At 39.0% G+C, this 19,766-nt stretch overlaps 1 protein-coding gene across 1 annotated transcript; it reads right to left on the reverse strand.

The window, feature by feature from the left end:
* Window positions 1-1,832: 1,832 nt before the first annotated feature.
* Window positions 1,833-15,793, reverse strand: LOC142104071 (kelch domain-containing protein 1-like). Its single transcript, XM_075188526.1, has 12 exons — window positions 15,728-15,793; window positions 13,079-13,167; window positions 11,784-11,969; window positions 10,509-10,599; window positions 8,903-8,979; window positions 8,543-8,682; window positions 7,181-7,368; window positions 6,885-7,081; window positions 6,468-6,559; window positions 5,313-5,367; window positions 3,735-3,832; window positions 1,833-2,223 (listed from the first exon to the last, which is right to left on the reverse strand). The coding sequence occupies exons 1-12, from the start codon at window positions 15,791-15,793 to the stop codon at window positions 2,018-2,020; spliced, it is 1,485 nt and encodes a 494-aa protein (XP_075044627.1). The 3' UTR covers window positions 1,833-2,017.
* Between the last annotated feature and the right edge of the window lie 3,973 nt (window positions 15,794-19,766).

Consider the following 19,766-nt stretch of genomic DNA (forward strand, 5'->3'; position numbering starts at 1 on the left):
CTGAATAGGTACATATACTCTAATTTCTCCAAGTTAGTCTGATTCTTGACCATTTGTGCCTATTTTTTTTTATAAATCAGTTCATTTACCAACTGAACTACAGGGAAAATTTAACGTTTTGGCTCCTCATCCAAACCCATATATTTGAATATATGCTTGATCAAAATGTCCACATTGTCTAAATTAAGCATCCTAAGTGACTCTTTAATCGCCCTGAATTTATCACTGGAGGAATCTTCCCAAATTCTCTGGAAAACCATGATTGCAAAAATGTATACTTGTCTGCAATCTTGCTCTCTTTAGCCCTTGTATGGTACATAGCTCTTCTTTAGTTACAAAACATTAATCCAAGCTATAAGTTCTTTACACTGTTCAGGGGGCTTAGTCTTTCCCTTGATCTGAGCAATGCATGTTGTGCAAGACTCCTTCAGACTCACTCATTAAAAGGTTTATCACAGGCTCCACAAACTATGTTGTATCATACAGTCCTTCGCCACAGGCTCTACAAGAGTAGTGAAGAGACATGACATTACTAACTAAAGTGAACATGCACAGGGAATAAAACAGCCCATATAAGGGCTTGCCAAGACCAAATGCTCTTTGGGGCCTAACTCCGGCTCAATTTTGCTGCTAACTCCAGGGATTGTACACAGTTGAGGAAAAAGGTTTCCCAAGACAGGGAATACTGTAGAGCAGATCCGAGTCTTCTAGCATGGTCTCAATCTTGAAGTCCGATCACCAATGACTAGGTGCACTCATCATTGAAGTCCAGAAAACTGAGTAAAATTCTTATGAGCCTATATGACAGCTGCTTCCTCATCCATATCCATATACTTGTATGTTTGAGGCTTAAACTGTTGTGCTTTACTCTTTCATTCCACAGGCTCCACAAGAGTAGTGAAATGGCAGGGTATTACTAACAGCTAACTAAATTGAAATGCATGAACAAAGCACCCCTAGTTAGGGCGCTTACCTAGAGCAAATGCCCTTTAGCCATAAACTCAAAGAAAGTAGATCTTTTTCCACAGGACTGGGAACCAAATCCTCCACCGTGGCACCCTGCAAGCCATTACCCAGAACACAAGCATGCACAGACCCCCCCAAGGATTGTGAACGGACGCAAAATTTGAATCATTACCCCCGATCTGTGTTCCCCAGAGGTAACCAACCAAGTGCTCGGCTTACACCAGCTGATGGTGCATTGCCAGGCCAAAGGAGGGAAGCCCCTATGCTACGGTAAACAGTACCTGAAGAATATATACTAGATACAGGAAGAGACGTAGGGGAAAAGGAGGAGCTGCCTGATAGTGTGTAGGGGCATTTTTTTTTTTTAAACCTGTCTCTACGTAACCTAGAAAGGCAATCTACCCATTGTAACGGCTGCCATGAAGGATTGACGAAGAAAAAAGAAAAAAAAAAGAAGTTTACTTGCAGCATTATCCTCAACATACTTGAGCAATCACCTGAAAAAAAACAGGTATTTTAATATAAAATTACTGTGGCAGGCTATAATGAAAGTTAGTATTTACCATTTTCCCTTGTTTTTTTCCTCCAGGCTGCAATTAACTATTCATGATTCTGACTACCATGGCAACAAGGCACATCACATGATATAGTGAGCAGAGGCTTTGGAACACCCCTCTGAGCTCTTTCTGCACTTTGACATCATTCACCTCCTTTTTCTGCCATCACATGACATGGTGAGAGCTGTGAGCCTATGTGTAGCAGACATTTGCAAAAAGGAGATAATGATTAGTAGAATAGCTTTTGGAGGGGGGAAGGATGCGAATAAAATAAACGATTACGTAATAATAGTTAATACGATCCTGAGATTTGTGATTACCTAGTATTTTGTTTTAATGAAACAACTTCAACTTTAGGATTACCACAAACAGTTATAGGAATCACACACAGAATATACAGCATTTAACAAAATATACAAAAGTCCCAATAAAAACATGAAAAAAACTCCCAGAAAGTTATGTCGTGTCACAACAGGAAACACACATACAAGAAACTACTGGTCAAGAATATCTGATATTTGCAGTCTGACAGTATCACAGTAGAACTGCCCCTCGTTGTTCCCACCCCCAAAGATGAGCAGTTCACGAGGGACACAATCCTCACTGCCCTCTTTTACCCCAGGGATAGGCAGCATGGAAAATCCAGCACTGGGAAAATGGGGCAATGAATTGTGAACAAGGGAAGTCCAAGTCTTTGTCACTGAAAAGAAAAAAAAAAAGAAAGGAGGAGAGTTAAATGAACAAAACATAAGCAAACGCACATCTCCAAGTAGCTGGGCAGAAATACAAGTATATTAAATCTGAAGAGTCTTGTTATTCAGTCAATATAGAAAGGCTTACGTAACCCAGTAGTATATTTGATACTGTGTGGACACTTGATTCAAAGTTATGCACAAAATACCGGACCTTTCAAAATGTTATGTACAGCAACCTAAAACACCTATATGTACAAACTTCAATGGAGGGAGTGGAGAAGGCACTATCCCATCAGACAAGTTGTGCCCAATCATACACAGCTTTCTCCTACCACCTATTTTATGTGAATATTTGTTTGCCTATACTTCTTCTGAAAACCACATCTAATTAAGCTGCATGTTTCAGATTTCATTGTTATATCAGGTGCCTGATCATTAATTATCCATTACAGATGATATTAAAAAAAACAAAACAACAAAAAAAACAAACCACAAAAAAAACCAAACAAACACAAAAACACATACAAGAGAAAGCACCCTGTAATAATTTATAGGTTTGCAAGGAGGGGTTAAAAGTGCAATATGATGGGTGCTAAATTGTAAAATCTGTAAAAAGAAGGTAAAAGAATGTTAATGTAAAACAAGCAGACAATGTTTAGAGCTCTTTCAGGAGTCAATTACATTGTGGTTGCATTGGGTAAGAGCTGCGGCAAGCATGGATGCAGAAATGGGTCTTACCCCTACAGGTGTTCCAATGGCAGACGCCAGCGGCACCTAAGGAGCCAGCGCTCAACAAAAGAAGGAAACTACAGCACCTGGTAAAAGAGGGCGAGGACGAGATAGGGAGATCCTGCAGGGCAAGATCCATTTCTGCATCTGTGCGTGCCACAGCTTTTATTCAATACAACCACAACGCAATTTACTCCTGAAAACACTGTCTGCTTGTTTTACATTGACATTCTTTTATCAACATTTTTTACAAACGCTTCCCACAAATTTTATTACTTAGCACCCACCATATTGCACTTCTAACATTCCCTTCCACACCTCTAAATCTATACCTCTATAGATTATAGAAGATGCACGTAATATTTGTCAGGGAGCACTTACTTCATACCACCATATTGTAATAAATCACTTCTCACAGCAGCCATTTCTGGTAATACACGTCAGAAAAGTATACAACGTGCATGAAAAATAAATGGTGACAGCGGGAGGATCCACCCATTTTTTTGTAGGTTAAATGTGCTCAATATTTATCGCTAACTCCTAATAAAAGGTTACATAAGTGGTCCCCAGATCTTCTGCTCCCTCTCACAAAGTTAGTAACTCTATAAGCATAGACATGTATTAAATATAGTTTAGTGTGTACCAAAATGATAGTTAAAGAAGTTTTTAAATTTGTCAGTATATAGTATTTTGTGAAGCAGCAGTAAAAGCAGCATACATGGAGTAATTGTATGTTATTGCATGTAACAGTGTTGTAGCAGCTTCCCCAAATACATCATTTTATTACCTGTATTGAATATGTGAGTGTCACTTGGGGCCTGGATCCCATCATATCCTCCAAAAATTAAGAAAGAAGAATCGGAGAGATTGGCAGCAGAGTGCCAGCTAAGGATAGACAGTGTATGGAAGTTAACAGATTATCTATTCACAGTGCAGGGTACGGGTTATATAAAAATACTTGTTAGTATTAATGGATAATCTGTTTAATGACAAACTATATTAAAAAAAAATGCAGAGGTTATGCTGCTGTAATGATCTGTTGATTATAACCTCCTCTTATACATTTAGAGTTGAATTAGCTGCGTCAAAAGTGCAGGTGAAAATAAAGTAAAGTGTGTACTTGATATGCCAGGTACAAAATCATTAAGTTTCGCCATGTGCATGTCAGATGCAATTACAGACAGCTCAACACAGATAATTGGTGCCCTGTATTGATCGATAGCCGACAGGCCACTAAGCCTGTCATTTTGTGTCACCGTTCCACAAGGAGCAAATACTCACCATATAGAATTTATTATTCCCTCCCCAAATAGATTAAAAGCTATAGTATTTTTTCCTGCTGACCTTTTTTTGTTTTGTTTCGTTGCAGGCATGATTCCTGTACGGAATTCAGCCCCTTGCTGAACAGGCTAGGGCTGTGTGACATTATGATAATCATCATGAATCTTGCTCCAAGCATAAAGCACAGATACGCCTGCTTGCAGGAGTATCTGCAGCTGTCTCGACCTCTAAGTAGTTACCTGAGCATGCCTTTACTGTACTTGGCCCATACTCAAATCTTTATATGGATGCAGGAATCTGCATTTTTGGTGTGCATGCTCAATAAGAAAAAGCTTATTTTACACTTAAAAACAGCCCCTAATTTTAAATCTAAATGACCCCCTTAGTGCAATACTCACTAAACATGATATGAGCTTATGGGTGACTCAAATGGATAATTGTTTTAACCTACAGAAATATTCACTATCTTGAAAAATATAAATAAAAAAAAAATTGTACATAAAAGTTAAAGGGACAGTTTACACATTTATTTGTAAAATGTTACAAGATGCCCTTTTATGTTTTACCTAGACAGGTTATTTTTGTAAGGCTGTTATATGATTGTGCCAAAACAACTGAAGTGGTTGCCTCCCCCAAAAAAGTAAAGACATAAAGGTATCTATCTACACCCAACATGTAAATACTTAATGTGAGTGGGCAGCATTGTAAGGGTTTTACTTGTTTCCCTCAATAACCTGGGCTCCTCCTGTCATGGATTACAGATACAGTGGTTACCATATAGGCTCGCCTGTGTCCGGACAAATCAAACTCACTTGTGGCACGTGATTTGTGACTAAGCCTCCACAAGTAGAGTGCCAAGACAAGTAGGATTTTTGACTGGTTACACTGCAGACATACCCATCAGCCCCTGACAGGTATTCTGAAGGGTACAGGAGCCAAAGTTCTGCAGGAGGTAAATACAGTTTAATATTTTTTTTTAACATAGCTCTCCCCAAACATAAAACCTTTAAAATATAGGTTTTGATGGGCTAACTAATTCAAGCAGTGATACACTAAGTTCCAGCAAAGTGTAGAGCTCACTTACCAGCGAGGTGTGGGAGAGCTTCCATTAACTTCAACAGGGGCGAACTGCATGAGACCTGGCAGCAGAGCAATAACAGGGCACAGAAATAGGGAAAAAGCAAAAAAGAAATTAGGAACAGGAAGACAGTGAAAAATCAATACAGAAAAAAAAAATTAATGATGTTACAGTGGAATACTTAAATACACATATGGCATCTCAAAAGCAAATATACTGGACAATAATAAAATGCAAAGATTGCAAATCTAATTCCGAAATGTAGTAAACACATGAATTTAAATACACTGCTGAACATTAGCAGGTGGTGTCCGATTTACAATAAAGATATAACAAATCAATGGACTTGTCAAGATTTTTTCCCCAACACAAGGTGTTCCCCATCAGATAAGCTCATCAGAAAGCTAAAGCACATTTCACAAGTTGTGTTTGCGTTACTGAACCGCAGAACTCTATACAGGACAACAGCAGCGTATTTACAGAAGACTCATCTGTTCCTGACTTTTGTGAACAATACCTACATTCTCACCACCACTTCCATTAATAGGAGCACTGGCACAAGTTCACATTCCTTCTTTAGAATAGAAATTAGACAAATCATTGAGTGTCTACTAGAAATACTACATAGACTCTTATGCCACAAATAATATTTATTTAGAAATATGTATAAAAGAGATCCAGATAAAATAATGTTTAAGTCATTGGAATCATCACATGTTTATAAAGAACAGGAGAAATAATGGTACGATAATAGTTAGCTTATAATCCCCCCCACACACTCCTGATGAGCAGCAGGCAACAACTGAGTGGGTCTCTTCTAATACTTTTCTAGGGAGATTTCCCCCATATATCACGTGACCATTTACAGCCTGCTGTAAAAAGTCACAATAATATTGAGTTGCTCAGCTCCACTGAAGTTCAATCAAGATCAGGGGATCTTATTGAAAACTGCACCAAACTGAGTATTTTAAAAATAAAAAATAAATAATGGAGAAAAATGCTCAAAACAAGAACTGTGAACATACCTAATAACACACAGTACAATAGTGAGTATCCTTTTATCCCATTATCAAAGCAAACATCTTTCTGCATCAAGGGACAATACTACTATACATATAACCGCTTAGCAGATCTCGTCATGAATCCTCCCCCACTACTCACTGACATCCAGAAGGTAGAGGTCATTGTAACACGCAGGTGTATCCCAGCCTCCAAATATGTAGAGTTTTCTGTTTAACAAGCAGGCGGAGTGCCTGAATAGAAGAAAAAAAAAAGGGGAAGGTTTCAAGGATATGTCAACAACACCCCTTTTTAATAAGTGCACCACTTATTGTAGCATGTTGGTAGTTACCAGCTGATTTTCAGTATGCAGAGGGGCAAATATGTTTAAAATAATAAAGGGTGAAATTGACTAGGACAGAAGCTGTGTAATGAATGTGACACCTGACTGGATGGTTACAGCTTCTGTCCAATCAGGGGCTACATTGAATAGCACATTATTGCCATCAGAGGGCAAGTCTAGTCTCTGAATCAACACACCAAAGGTTAAATGATCATACACAGCTTCCAAATTCTCACCCTGAGCGAGCAGAGAGCTTATTCCCCAGGACAATAGGCTGGTACCAGATCTCATGCTGTGGATTAAATATGTGTAGCGTGTCACTGCAACCATCTGGTTCAGGATTGGGTCGTGGGAAAACCCCCCCAAACACAAACAGCTCGCCCATAAACAGAGTGCAAGTGTGATAGGAGAGAGGAGGAACTTTTCCCATGGCCTGGAAAAGAAAACAGAGAAGATCATTTGGAAAAAGTTTGGAAAAATTAAAGTGAAGGAAATTTTACTGAAAAGATAGTTTATAGTTATGCCCACTAACCTCTACGCTCCACCACCTCCAGGCCAGAGTATCCAAGACATGAACCTCATTAAACCACTTCCTGTTTTTGAAACCTCCAAAGACGTAAATTCGTTGGCTCTCTGGGTCAAAGACTGCAGTGTGACCTGTACGCGCTTCTGGATTGGAACCGTCTGTCACTGCTTCCACAGGAAACCATGTATTGCTCTCTAAATTCAGGAGTAATGTATAAGTAATTGCCCATAATAAAATATATACACAAGATGGCCAAAAGTATTTGGCCACCCCTTCTAATTAGTATTTCAGCCACATCCATTGCAAACATGCATATAAAATAAAGCACACAGATTATACTAATATAGGTTGTACAAAACAGCTCAGTTACTTTCAATGTGGCCCGGGCACCTTTCCAACAAGTCAGTTCGTCAAGTTTCTGCCTTACTATAGCTGCCCCGTTCACCTGTAGCTATTTGTATAGTGAAGTGCAAACGTCCCGGGGCAACAGTAGCTCAGTCACGAAGTGGTAGGCCACAGGTGCTCACAAAATGGGACCATCGAGTGTTGAAGCTTGTGGTGAGTAAAAATTGGCTGTACCTTCCACTATAGAGTTCAAAACTACCTCTGGAAGGAACGTCAGCACAAGAACTGTTCATCGGGGGCTTCGTGAATTGGGTTTCCATGGCCAAACAGTCACATCCAAGCCTCAGATCACCATGCAAAACATCGACTGAAGTAGTGTAAAGCACACCACTACTGGAGCAGTGTAAACGCATTCTCTGGAGAGATGACTCACAATTTGCCATATGGCAGTCTGGTTTGGTGGATGCAGGAAACCAAGTCCTTCACAAATGTGTACTACCAGCTACAAAGTTTGGCGAGAGGGAGGAATAATGGTCTGGCATAGGCCCCTTTGTTCCAGTGAAGGGAAATTTTAATGCTACAGCATACAATGACATTCCAGCTTTGTGGTAACAGTTTGGGGAAGGCCATATGCTGTTTCAGCATGACAATGCCCTCATGCACAAAGCAAAAAGCCATAAAATACGAAAGAAACAAACTGGTTTCCAGAGATTGGTGAGAAAGAACTTAACGGACCTGCACATAGCCCTGAGACCTGAACTCCAACGAACACCTTTGTTAGGAATTGGAACACCAGCCATGAGCAAAGCATTAACGACCAACGTCAATGCCAGGCCTCCCTAATGCTCTTGTGGTATGAAAATCCCAGCAACTATGTTGCAAAATCTAGCGGTTAGCTGTCCCAGAAGAGTGGGTGTGATGTTTGGGTGCCCACATACTTTTGGCCATGGTGTGTGTGTATGAAAAAAAATAAAAAATTATATATATATATATATATATATATATATATATATATTTCTTTACCTGTATAAAGCTTCCACATGGAGTCCTTACAGAACTGCTTTTGTGTACCTTGTCCACCAATAAGTATCACTGTTTCATGGTCAGGAAGAGATAGATATTGATGAGCTTTGCATGTCCTTTTAACAACAACGCTTTGAAAACTGTAGAAGGAATTAAATGTTTAAGAAGTCTAAATACATGACAATAAATAAAACAGTACACACTGATTTACAAGTTTATGTATCTATCCGACAGGAAATTATTGGACGTTTGCCATGTTGAACAATTAAGCTCACCAGATATGGCCTCTGCTCCTTTGTTCAGAGTGGACTGTTTGGTCAGTGCACGGTCTTTAATACACTTGCTCTTCTGCAGTGTAGCATGTCCTCACTCTCACTCTCTTTCAGTCTCTTTCTCTTCTTGCATTCTTGGTTTGAGCCAGTCGGTTTAACACAGACCTGCAGAGATTATACCAGTTGAAAAAACCAACAGTGAGCCAACCACAAGGCCTGCCTACACCATCATGGAAAAAGTATGTATGTATGCCGCTCAGTTACAGAGATCACAAAGGGTTTCCTCAGGTTCACATGTTTAAAGCATAAAAGATACATGAAAAAAATAAACTGTTGAGTTTAGCTCCCTTTACATCTGCCTTATAAGATCTACATCCTGCTGTGCTAGGACACAGCACTTTTCCCATGTTCCTGTACTACTGGAACTGGGCTCCAATTGTCATTATTGTATTGGGAGGAAATAGATCACTAATGCAAGTGATCTATTACTGTTCAGGTATAGGTGGAAGCTGAATCAGTTCCGCCTCGCCCCTGATGATGAAAAACAAAGAGCACAATAAAAAGGCGCAATATGTTTGTTTAACCCTAAAACTAAAGAACAAAACGGTCTTACGACAACTCACTTCCAGTACCAAAAGACAGTAAAAGCTACTCTGCATGACACTGGTGTATTTTGCACGAGTGTTATGCTCTCAATCAAGGTCTGAACAGCTAACATAATTAAACTTGTCCCAACATATAAATAAGCAAACATCCCCCAGGTATGATCCACCTATCACTGGCTCAGTCTCCCCTTGCTCCCACTGTGGCAGGTCTGACAAAATGACTGCTGAAACTCCATTTTGTTGTTTTATACTTTCAAATGCACATTCCTTTGCCAGTGCATTATCTCAGGGCTTACTACACAGGCGCAGAGAATGTGTTATTTTTCTCTATTGTACCAAATAAAAGCCTGAATTCATTTATATAACAAGTAATACTGAAATGCTTATATAATCAAGGCCTTTCTAGAAACGTCTCAACATATCAGAGACGTTTCAGCTAGGGCAGTGTCTTCGAGCTTACTGCACATGCTTAACTTTCTTATCAGTATTAAACCAATAGAATGTCCAAAATCATGTTAATACCTTATATGAAAAGGATTCAGGAACCCCTTCTTTCCTGGTTTATAAAAGCGAAAGTGACTACAACACAAATCGCCTCAAATCAGAATACTGCAGGATTGCCAAGTACCTCTGTTTGTTCATCCTAGCTTTCAAGATAACGTGCCGACAGAAGCACAGAGAATGACTGGTTCTTAGGATAATCTGTGACTAAACATATCTACTGGAAAAATCTATTGACAGCAACTAAATATTTTTTTAAATTTATTCTTTGTTTTATATTACTCTTTTATATATAATATCTTTCACAAACAATACACCGGACAGCCTGAGAGTCATGTGTTATTAATCCACTGTTACCCAATCTCTTTTTTTTTTCTACTGGAAACACCCACCAAAATGGCTTTTGAAACAAAAATATATTTTCCTCACTACCCTTCACTCTGTCCCAAAAAATAAAAACCCAATATAAAATTCACCAGTGTAGAGTAAGAAATAAGTTATTCCTGATTAAACTGGTTTAGTGCGTAGAGTGGAAATTTAGTCTGGACAGGAAGGCATAAAATCCTGTTCATTAAGTTGCAATCTCACCTGTCCTTGAATAACCATGCTGACGGACACCTCTCCATTCTCAGACATGCAGCTTGTCTCATAACCAGGGCCACACTCCCATATGAAGCATCTGTAAGATCCAGATTACAGCTGAATGCAACAGGAGATGTGACATAGAAAACACAAAACGTCAATTCTATCCAATTACAAAAGTAAAGAGAAAAAAATTGTGCAAAATACTAATTAAACAGATGATTGCACTTCTCATCCTTTGCTCAAAACCCCATGACTAAGACATCTGTCATATTTGTGACTGTATAAAAATGGCGAGGCTGAAGTTAGCTTCTTATTGGGCCAGCTTCTTATTCGTTTCTAATTCATCCTCCAGCTTCTTATTCAGAAAAGCTTATTTTTAAGGGATTAAATCAATTTGGATCACTGATTTCACATCAAATTAACACTACAGGGGGTCCCTTATACAAAGTGCATTAGTATTTTGCCTGACCCAACAAGGTTATGGGCATAAAATCAGGGGGCAAAGTCACCATATTTTATAATTTTGAATAAGCAGCTGCAGATTTGCAAGGGTTAAATGCCATTGGGCCAGCAATTTGACAGTGGGAATCAACACAGTGTGGTCAGTTTCATATAAAACATCTGTCTTTTGCCTGGCCCAATGCTGTTTTGGGCATGCAATCAGGTGGCAAAGTGGGCACAGATAGCATTTTGAGCATTTTGAATAAGTAGCTGTAGATTTGCAAAGGTTAAATGCTTTTGGGAAATTGTGTGTACTGCTGGTGCAGAGATGGTCCTGAGGCCCAAAGCTAACTTCAGCCTCCTATAAAAATGTACTGTCTCCGAGAAAAGTATTACTGCATATTATTAGATTGTGTGTCATATTGTTTGTTATAGACAGGAACTGTTCCAGGTTCAAAACTTTTCTATGGGCTGTAGGGTAGGTGAGAAGAACTGTAAAAGTTTGTATTGCATGTTATGATTATACATACAAGCATGCCCATATCACATGAAGGAAGCACCAATGACATAAGAAAGCCCTTTGACAGAACAATGGGCGATATTGATAAAGTAGTTACTGATGGACGCACTATCAGAAGGTTATGCGGTTTTATGCATTTAGAGATGTGTAATAGTAAAACTTCATTGCATCCATCACTTTTTTAAATTGTATTGCATTTCAAAAATGCTCATTTTATGTATGCACGGTTTATTAATGCTCTATGCCTTTTGCAGATCAGGATTTAATATATATATTACATTAAAATATAATAAAAAGTTATTTAAACAACTCCTTACCTTGATTCAGGTGACAATGTGCCCAGTCTGACCCCTATGTCTCCCTCTGCTTCCAGCTGAACATCCACTCTACTGTCAGGGGACAGTCCAGACCAGTCCCCAAAACTGAAAAACAACAGCTGGGAAGAGATAGGTGATGACAGTGGGGCAGAAAAGGATGGAGTTTCCCAGGAGCCAGACGACAACCTGTTTGAGATTTTAAATGAAAACAAAAAACACAGCAATGTATAACAGTACGTGTACTTTATAAAGGGAGATTACTTGGCATTTAAAATGCAATATAGCAGTTTTACAATAATACCGCTGTGTGCCAATATTACATAATACATTATTGCCAACTCTTCCTCATTGGCTTCTGGGAGATCCCGGGGAAGGTGGGTGTGCGGGGACGGGGCTGGACACGATATTTGCGCCATTAAGCCCTGCCCCCCACCATTTATCTATTGCGTGGACGAGAACCGGGATGTTGCCCTGCTCTCCCGGGAGGTTTCCCAGAAATGCGGGAGTCTCCCGGACATCCCGGGAGAGTAGGCAACTATGCGTTAAAGAAAAGCAGCTAATGAATCTCTAGAGACTGAAGTGTCTTTTACATTTCTGTCTCCATTACTGAAGTCATGTTGTCTTACCTGTCAGTCTTTGATTAAATCTTGGTCTCCATGAAAATGGCCACCTCCATAGGCATCAATACATGGACATAGGACACAATTTCTGAACTGTGTCATCATGCCACAGATGGCGAAGCCAACCACGTCATGTACTGGCTCAGTATCAGGGAGAATGCCAGACTCTTCAAGGAGTGAGGGAGATCACCCCTAGTTCAGGGAGTCTCCCTGATATTCAGGGAGAGTTGGCAAGTATGACATAATAACCAGTCAAGGCTACTTATCATATAGCAGTGGGCACAATACTGCAATTAAGTTGACCACTAGCATAAGAATTCTGTAAAAATAAAAAAAATAAAATCAATCTTTACATTACAGTCATAATGAAGACAGTAAGTACAATTATCGTATCATTGTATATAAAAGTTAATTTCCCGACGTCAAGAAACTAGTAAAGAAATTGCCTTGATGAAAATGTACAAGTGACAATAGTTGATCGTCCTATTATTTTGTGCACGTGATTATATTCAGCCTGTGCTAAAGATCTGATCCAAAAAGTGTGAGACAGAGATGACAGCTGACACCTGTCAGAACAGAACACCTGGCTGACGTCATGCAGACAAATAGTGACGTCATGCAGACAATTAGTGCAGGGAACACACGGGCACAGGTGATAAAATTTGTATTCATTACCGTTGCAACCTCACTGGGGGCTCCCGTGCATTACACAGGACATATAACTCCGGTAGACCATCCATGCTTTGCAGATGACAAGTTGCTATCTAGCAATCAATCCGCTTCCCGCCAGATTAAACACCAGCGCTCTGCAAACACCCGCCACCCGGAGACCACGCCCGAATGCCGACAGCTTGTACCTCGTGCCTCCGCCCACCTGCGCCTCCTGCTGTACAGTACCCACTACACTTCGTTATTGCAGCCTGCAGGGCACCAGCAATGGATATAATTTACTATAGTGGGTAGAGTCTTATAAATGAAAAAAGAGTCAGGGGGGGTGTAAATCTAAACAAATATTAGCATTAAAAGTAAGGCCGAAATAAAATATTCACAATTAATAAATAGCCCTCATTGAGCTCCTTCTCCCCATATTCAGTCCACATTAATTTAATAGCCCCCCAAAGCACCCTAGCATTAATTGTCTCTTCACCCCTCTTAAAAATAATAGGCACACCACTGTTGAATTAAGTAACTTCCCACCATGTGAAGGTACCAGGTTTATGTGGCCAAATTATACCCACTTCATACTGGCTGAACACCCAAGGGTGTCTTACTATACCAGAGAAGCATTCCCAGTACCTTCTAGGGTTATTATAGTCCCTTTAGCAAATGTAGTTATAAAAGTACAACAGTACATTTATTGTAATAAAAACAAGTAGGGAAACCCGGCAGTGACCGCCTTAAAAGCAGTATCTGGATGCAAACTTCCTATTAAGTGATGTACAGCACCATGTATTTTAAAGGTGTATGGTGCATGGACAGATAACTCAGCAATACTAACTTTGAAAGATACGAAGGCAAATGCTGAGTTGCAATTGAGGATATTATGGAGATAATGAGTACATAATTTGAGGGTATTTGTCAAAAACATTTCTTCTAAATATGGTGGAAAAACCACATCAGGCAAAGAAGCTTTCCATTGAGACAGCAGTCTGAAAAATGGCTGTTAATCTCCTCTGCCAAAAAGTGTAGGGCACCACAGTTCACGCATTGCACGTCCATAGGACCCAAAGAGTATTACTGTGGCGAACGTGTCTTGTCCAATGTAAACGACATATCACTTGGTTTGTTATACATTGATTGTGACGATAAAATTCTTGACTGTAAGATCTTTGAACTGAGTGCTCTGGGAACCTGTAAGGTTTCCACCGTGTCAATGTCCTCTAGGGTGGCCTCTAGTTGTAAATAAAGCTAATCTAAGGCGGGTTCAGTCGGGTTTTCCTAGTAAGTGAATAGAGAGATAACACAGCACTCCGTGGTTGAGGGCCCTGCAAGAAGCACTGGTATATGTGTCTGCAAATAACTGTCACAGTTTGTAGACCACCCAGCAGGGCTGCAAATAACTGTCACAGTTTCCAGACCACACAGCAGGTCACATGTTCCAGGTCACCCAGCAGGTGCACAGGGAGAGTTCACTAATTGTCACAATTTCCAGAGCAAGTGCACAGCTGTATTGCCAACTGTAACATTTATTTACAGAATTAGCCAATGGGCAGATAATTTAGGCATTAGTCTGTGAGTTCAGATTGGCATTAGTCCCGGTACCAATTAGGAGGTACCCAACCAGTGTGAGATGGTCTGTCCCCATTGCATCGTATTCAGATGGTCATTGTGTGGTGGTCACTGTACTGTATTGTGTCTATTTGTTTTAAGTATTTTCCCTTCCAGGACCTAGAAGTCAGGCCCCCATTAAAGGTAGGCTTTTGGTATCTGTATTTACTGTGTCTGCATTCTGTGATTTGTGTCTGTGAACTGTGGGGTTTGAGTTAGGGCAGTATTTGACACCTAGGGGTAAATGTATTATGGTCCGGTTTTTTCAACTCGCCGAAAATCAGCGACTTTGCAGCTAAAATTTAGAGCGGCGCTGGCTTGTAAAGGCAAGTTTGCGTGAACACAATAAACAAATGTGAAAAGGAAACCAAACCTTAAAAAAATATAAAATCAGTATTCAAAAGTGAAAATAATATTGGTTATGGGAATTGCCGTTCCAAATTCTACTGTGATTAAATACTTTAATTCAATTGTTTGGTTTTGTACCCCTAATTAATTCAGAAATACTGAATAATTACTCTGATCATTTAGACCATATGGAGCCATACTACCCATAAGAAAAATTTGTTTGGTCTCTTGCCGCAAAAGTTCACTCTGAATGTCTCCACCTCTCAGACCTAAATTTATTTGCTCCATGGCAAAAGCTGTAAGGCCCCTAGGATCACTCTGATGATATTCCAAAAAGTGTTTGGCAACCACTGTTAGTTGTCTCAAATTTGCCCTGTCATTGGCAGCTCTTTTGATATTCCCTATATGCTCCAAAACTCTTTTCTTGAAGGGTCTACTCGTCATTCCCACATATTTGAGATTGCATGGACACGAGAGACAGTAAATAACATTCAGGGAATTGCAATTTAGATATTTTGAAATCTTCCAAATTTGTCCTTATATTCCTTAATCTGATTCATATTAGGGCACGCCTTACATGAGCCACATCTGAAAAAGCCTTTAGGAATATTAGAAATCCTTTTTCTTGGAGTTAAAAAAACTGTGTACCAATTGGTCTCTGAGGTTTCTTGATCGTCTCCAGGTTATAGAGATTCTATCTTCTAATACCTGTTTCAGGTCATCATCAAGTGAACGTGCCAATGTTTCTGCAAGATCTGTGTAATAGTTCTCCATTCTGAACAAAAGGTTCCTACAAGTCTTAATTTGGAGTTTTTTCCTTCGGTCTTTTTCTTATTAATGTTTTGATGTATCAGGGTGTCTCTTTTTAAGTTGGATACACTTCTTTCAGCTGTTCGAATGTTATTTATATTGTATCCTCTTCTTCTTAATCTATTTTTTAATTCGGCTGATCTTTGTTGATAAATTTGTTCATCCGAACAATTCCTTTTAGTTCTCAATAGTTCAGCTTTTGGAATTCCCTTAATGACTGGTGGAAAGTGGGAACTTGATGAGTGAAGTACACTATTTGTAGCCGTTTTTTTCCTGTACATATCGGTATGTATTCTACCGTCATTGCTTTTATAGATAGTTAGGTCCAAAAAATTCATTGAAAAATCGTGTATTTCAGATGTAAGTTTTAAATTCAGCTCATTCTTATTCAGAGATTTTGTAAACTCATGGAATAGTTTGTCATCTCCATCCCATAAGATGATCACATCATCTATATACCTCAACCATAATAATATATGGTCTGTAAATTTCTCATTGTGCTGATTGAAAACTACTTCTTTCTCCCACCAGCCGAGATATAAATTGGCATAGGTGGGAGCACAAGCAGTTCCCATCGCAGTCCCCTGGTTTGTAAATAAAATTTCTCTTCAAAAACAAAATAGTTCTTAGTTAGTACAAATCAAAGTAAAGTCATTAAAAATGTCACAAAGTCAGTATTTTTCTCCATCCCCAGAAAGTATTCAACTGCATGCAGTCCATTCTCGTGTGTTATATTAGTATATAATGACTCTATATCATATGACGCAAGTTTAGTTGTTGGACTAACTATAATATTGTCCAGTTTTGATAACACATCTTTCGTGTCTTTAATATACGAGTCTAAACTCATGACCTGCTTGCGTAAATGATGGTCTATGAACTTGCTAGCTTTTTCTGTCAGGCTTCCATTGCCTGATACGATAGGCCTTCCTGGGGGTGATCTTTCCCTTTTGTGAATTTTTGGCAACATGTATAATGTAGCAATTCTGGGGTTGCTAATATTGAGAAATTCATGGTCTGTTTTTGAAATTACATTATCCTGACGAACCTGATTGATGATGTTGTTATAACCATTTAGATAATTTGCAGTTGGATTGAACATAATCCTTTTATAACAATCTTTATCATTCAACTGACGGTAGACTTCTTTTAAGTACTGTTGTTTCGGCCATAAGACTACATTCCCCCCCTTATCTGAGGGCTTAATTAGAACGTCTTCCCACTCTGAGATCTCTCTCAATGCTGAGATTTCTTCTCTATTAAGGTTACTAGAGCTATATTTACTTCGCTTTTTCTGGAGAAAAAGTTTATCCAGCTCTTTGGAGACTAAATCCCTGAAAACCCCAACCTGTGGGCAAATAGAAAAGTCCGGAAAAAAGGTGGACCTAGGTTTGATACTATGTGTCTCGTCCATAATGTTTTTTTCTGAGGGAATTGTGTTATCTTCACACTCAGGATTAGATTGATAGAATTCTTCAGGCATCCTCAAAGCTTGTTCATCTTCCTCTGTGTTCAAAACAATATGACTGTCTGCAGGTACCATTATATTCTCTTGAGTGGGAGCAGAATCTTCCCTTTGTTTGATTTTGATTTTTTTTTAAGTAATAACTTCCTAGAAAATAGGGTCAAATCTTTCTCCCACTCAAATCTATTAAAAGATTGTGTGGGTGAGAACGAAAGGCCTTTACTGAAGAGTGTGACCTGTACAGTGGTAAGGGTTTTATCTGACAGGTTGATCACTCTAAGGGAGTCTTCTAATACCTGGTTCGTCTGTAATTCCTCCTCATAGAGAGTTGGCTCCCCTGTTCCTCCATCTCTTTTCTTTTTCTGTCTCTTAGATTTCTCCCCCCCCCCCCCCTGCGAATCTTGTGAAACCATCTTGACCCCCTCTGTCTTTGTTTCTGGTGCCTGAACCTAAAAAATCCCTTGCCTGAATTGGGTCACTGGAACTATTAGGGCCAGATTGATCAGCTATTTCATTTTCAGATGAATCTAGCTCTGATGTGCTATAAATCTGTGTTCTTTTCAATGTTTTTTTTGTATACCATTTAAAAACCTTATCTTGTTGGTAATCATCCTTATCTCATGAGAATTTATTGCGTTTCTTATCAATGATAGTATTCTCAAAGAGATCCAAATCTTTTTTAAGTTTTTCGTAAGATTTCTGGAAGGATTCAAGTCCCTCAAAACTTTTCAACTTTTCCCCTAGGGCAGAGATTTCTAGTGCATATTTATCCAGCAAGATGTTATCGTGTGTAATCAGAATATTGATTAGTTCATTGGAGCACCTTATTAGGGAAGTCTCCCATTCTTTTTTCAACTCTTCATTACTAAGTTCAAAAGCAGGATATAGCTTGGGTCTTAGCCCTCTGGGGATCATGTTCTGCTTGACATAGTTACAGAACATAGTTTTGTTCCAAAAAGTTTTTACTTGTTTAAACATAATATTCTTTAGTTCAAAAAGATCCTGAGTCCACCCCCTTGATGTTGAAGGGTGGCCTGAGATCGTATCTGACAGAAATTCAATTCCCCCATCTGTCTGCCATTTTTCTTGTCGTTTAGAGAGCTCTCCACTGAGGCTGAAGTTGGCCATTATATATTAGTCTATAGATCAATCTAATGATTATATAGTGTTGTTATTGCCTGTGCTGATCTAGAAAGGATGGTAACACCAACCTAAGTAACAGAAACTGTATTTACACAAATGGAGAAGAGACTGCACCAGGTGATCTATTCTACCTCCTCTAATTATATTGATCTGTATTTGTCTCTGAAAGTAAAAATTCAGAAGATCTCTCTCTGGCTGGGCTTTTACTATCAGGAATAGGTACCAATGTCATCTGAAATTAAGCTGTTTGCAGCTTGTTAAATTGGTCCATTTTGCTGTCCCCATTGTTATGTCCGTTACTATCTCACCAATAAAGATTGTCCGATGCAATTAATGTGGTTTCAATGCACAAAGAGATTTAATAGAAAAATATAGCAGAATTACAGCAAACTATTATAAAGTGTAAGAAAGTATAAAATACCATAAAGTATAAGTCAATTCATTACACAGCGCACTCCTGGATCCAGGTACAGTCAACAGTCCTGAAGTCTGTGTTGGCAGAGAGACTGGGGCTGCTTCAGAGGCCTTGTTTTATACAGTTTCAGTTAACAAAAACAGTGATGATGTTACGATGTACACAAAGATAAACTAAGGTCTTTCTTAATTGGTTAAGGGGTCAAGATAGTCCAGTACAATGCAGGTCATAGGTTGGTTCAAATGAAGCTCTTCCAAAGGTGGGGGCAACTCACTCAACAGCTTCTTAGCTGTTATGCCTGAGAGAACCGACTCCAACCGGTTTGAACTAACCCTGTTTGCAAAGTATTTTTGAGTATTAATCATATACTAATCATAACTATCGATTGCTTCTCTGATGGTACTGGATTCCTCCTGGTAAAATGTGGATTAATATAAAACCAGACACCATACAGTTCTTAAGACTTAATTTATAAATACCTTTAATGTAAATTTATCTTTGTATAAATAAACTTGAAGTCTTACTAATAAAATGCTGTGAGTTGGAATTTTATTAAAAGTGAACTATTTACAAATGTGCAAGTGAATGTAAGCATATTTGCTGTGTTTGCCTATGTGTATTTAACATTCTTACGCTGATGCGTACGAATCGCAATCGCACAGGATTCTATAATAACCGATATTTATTTATTTAAAATGACTTCATCCAATTATTCACGGACTATGGGGACGAATTTTGCGAATAATACGAATCTTGTGAATATTCTTAAGCTGAACGCATTACAGTAATGGTAAAAACCTAGGATAATTTGATGCTGCTGTAATCCTGTGAAAACAGGATTTAAGGATGGGAGGGCTTTGATAAATATGCCCTTTAGAGTGTTGTATAAGTTTTTCTGCAGGTTTCCACAGTAT

Source organism: Mixophyes fleayi, chromosome 10 (genome assembly GCF_038048845.1).
Source record: "Mixophyes fleayi isolate aMixFle1 chromosome 10, aMixFle1.hap1, whole genome shotgun sequence".
Lineage (NCBI taxonomy): Eukaryota > Metazoa > Chordata > Amphibia > Anura > Limnodynastidae > Mixophyes > Mixophyes fleayi.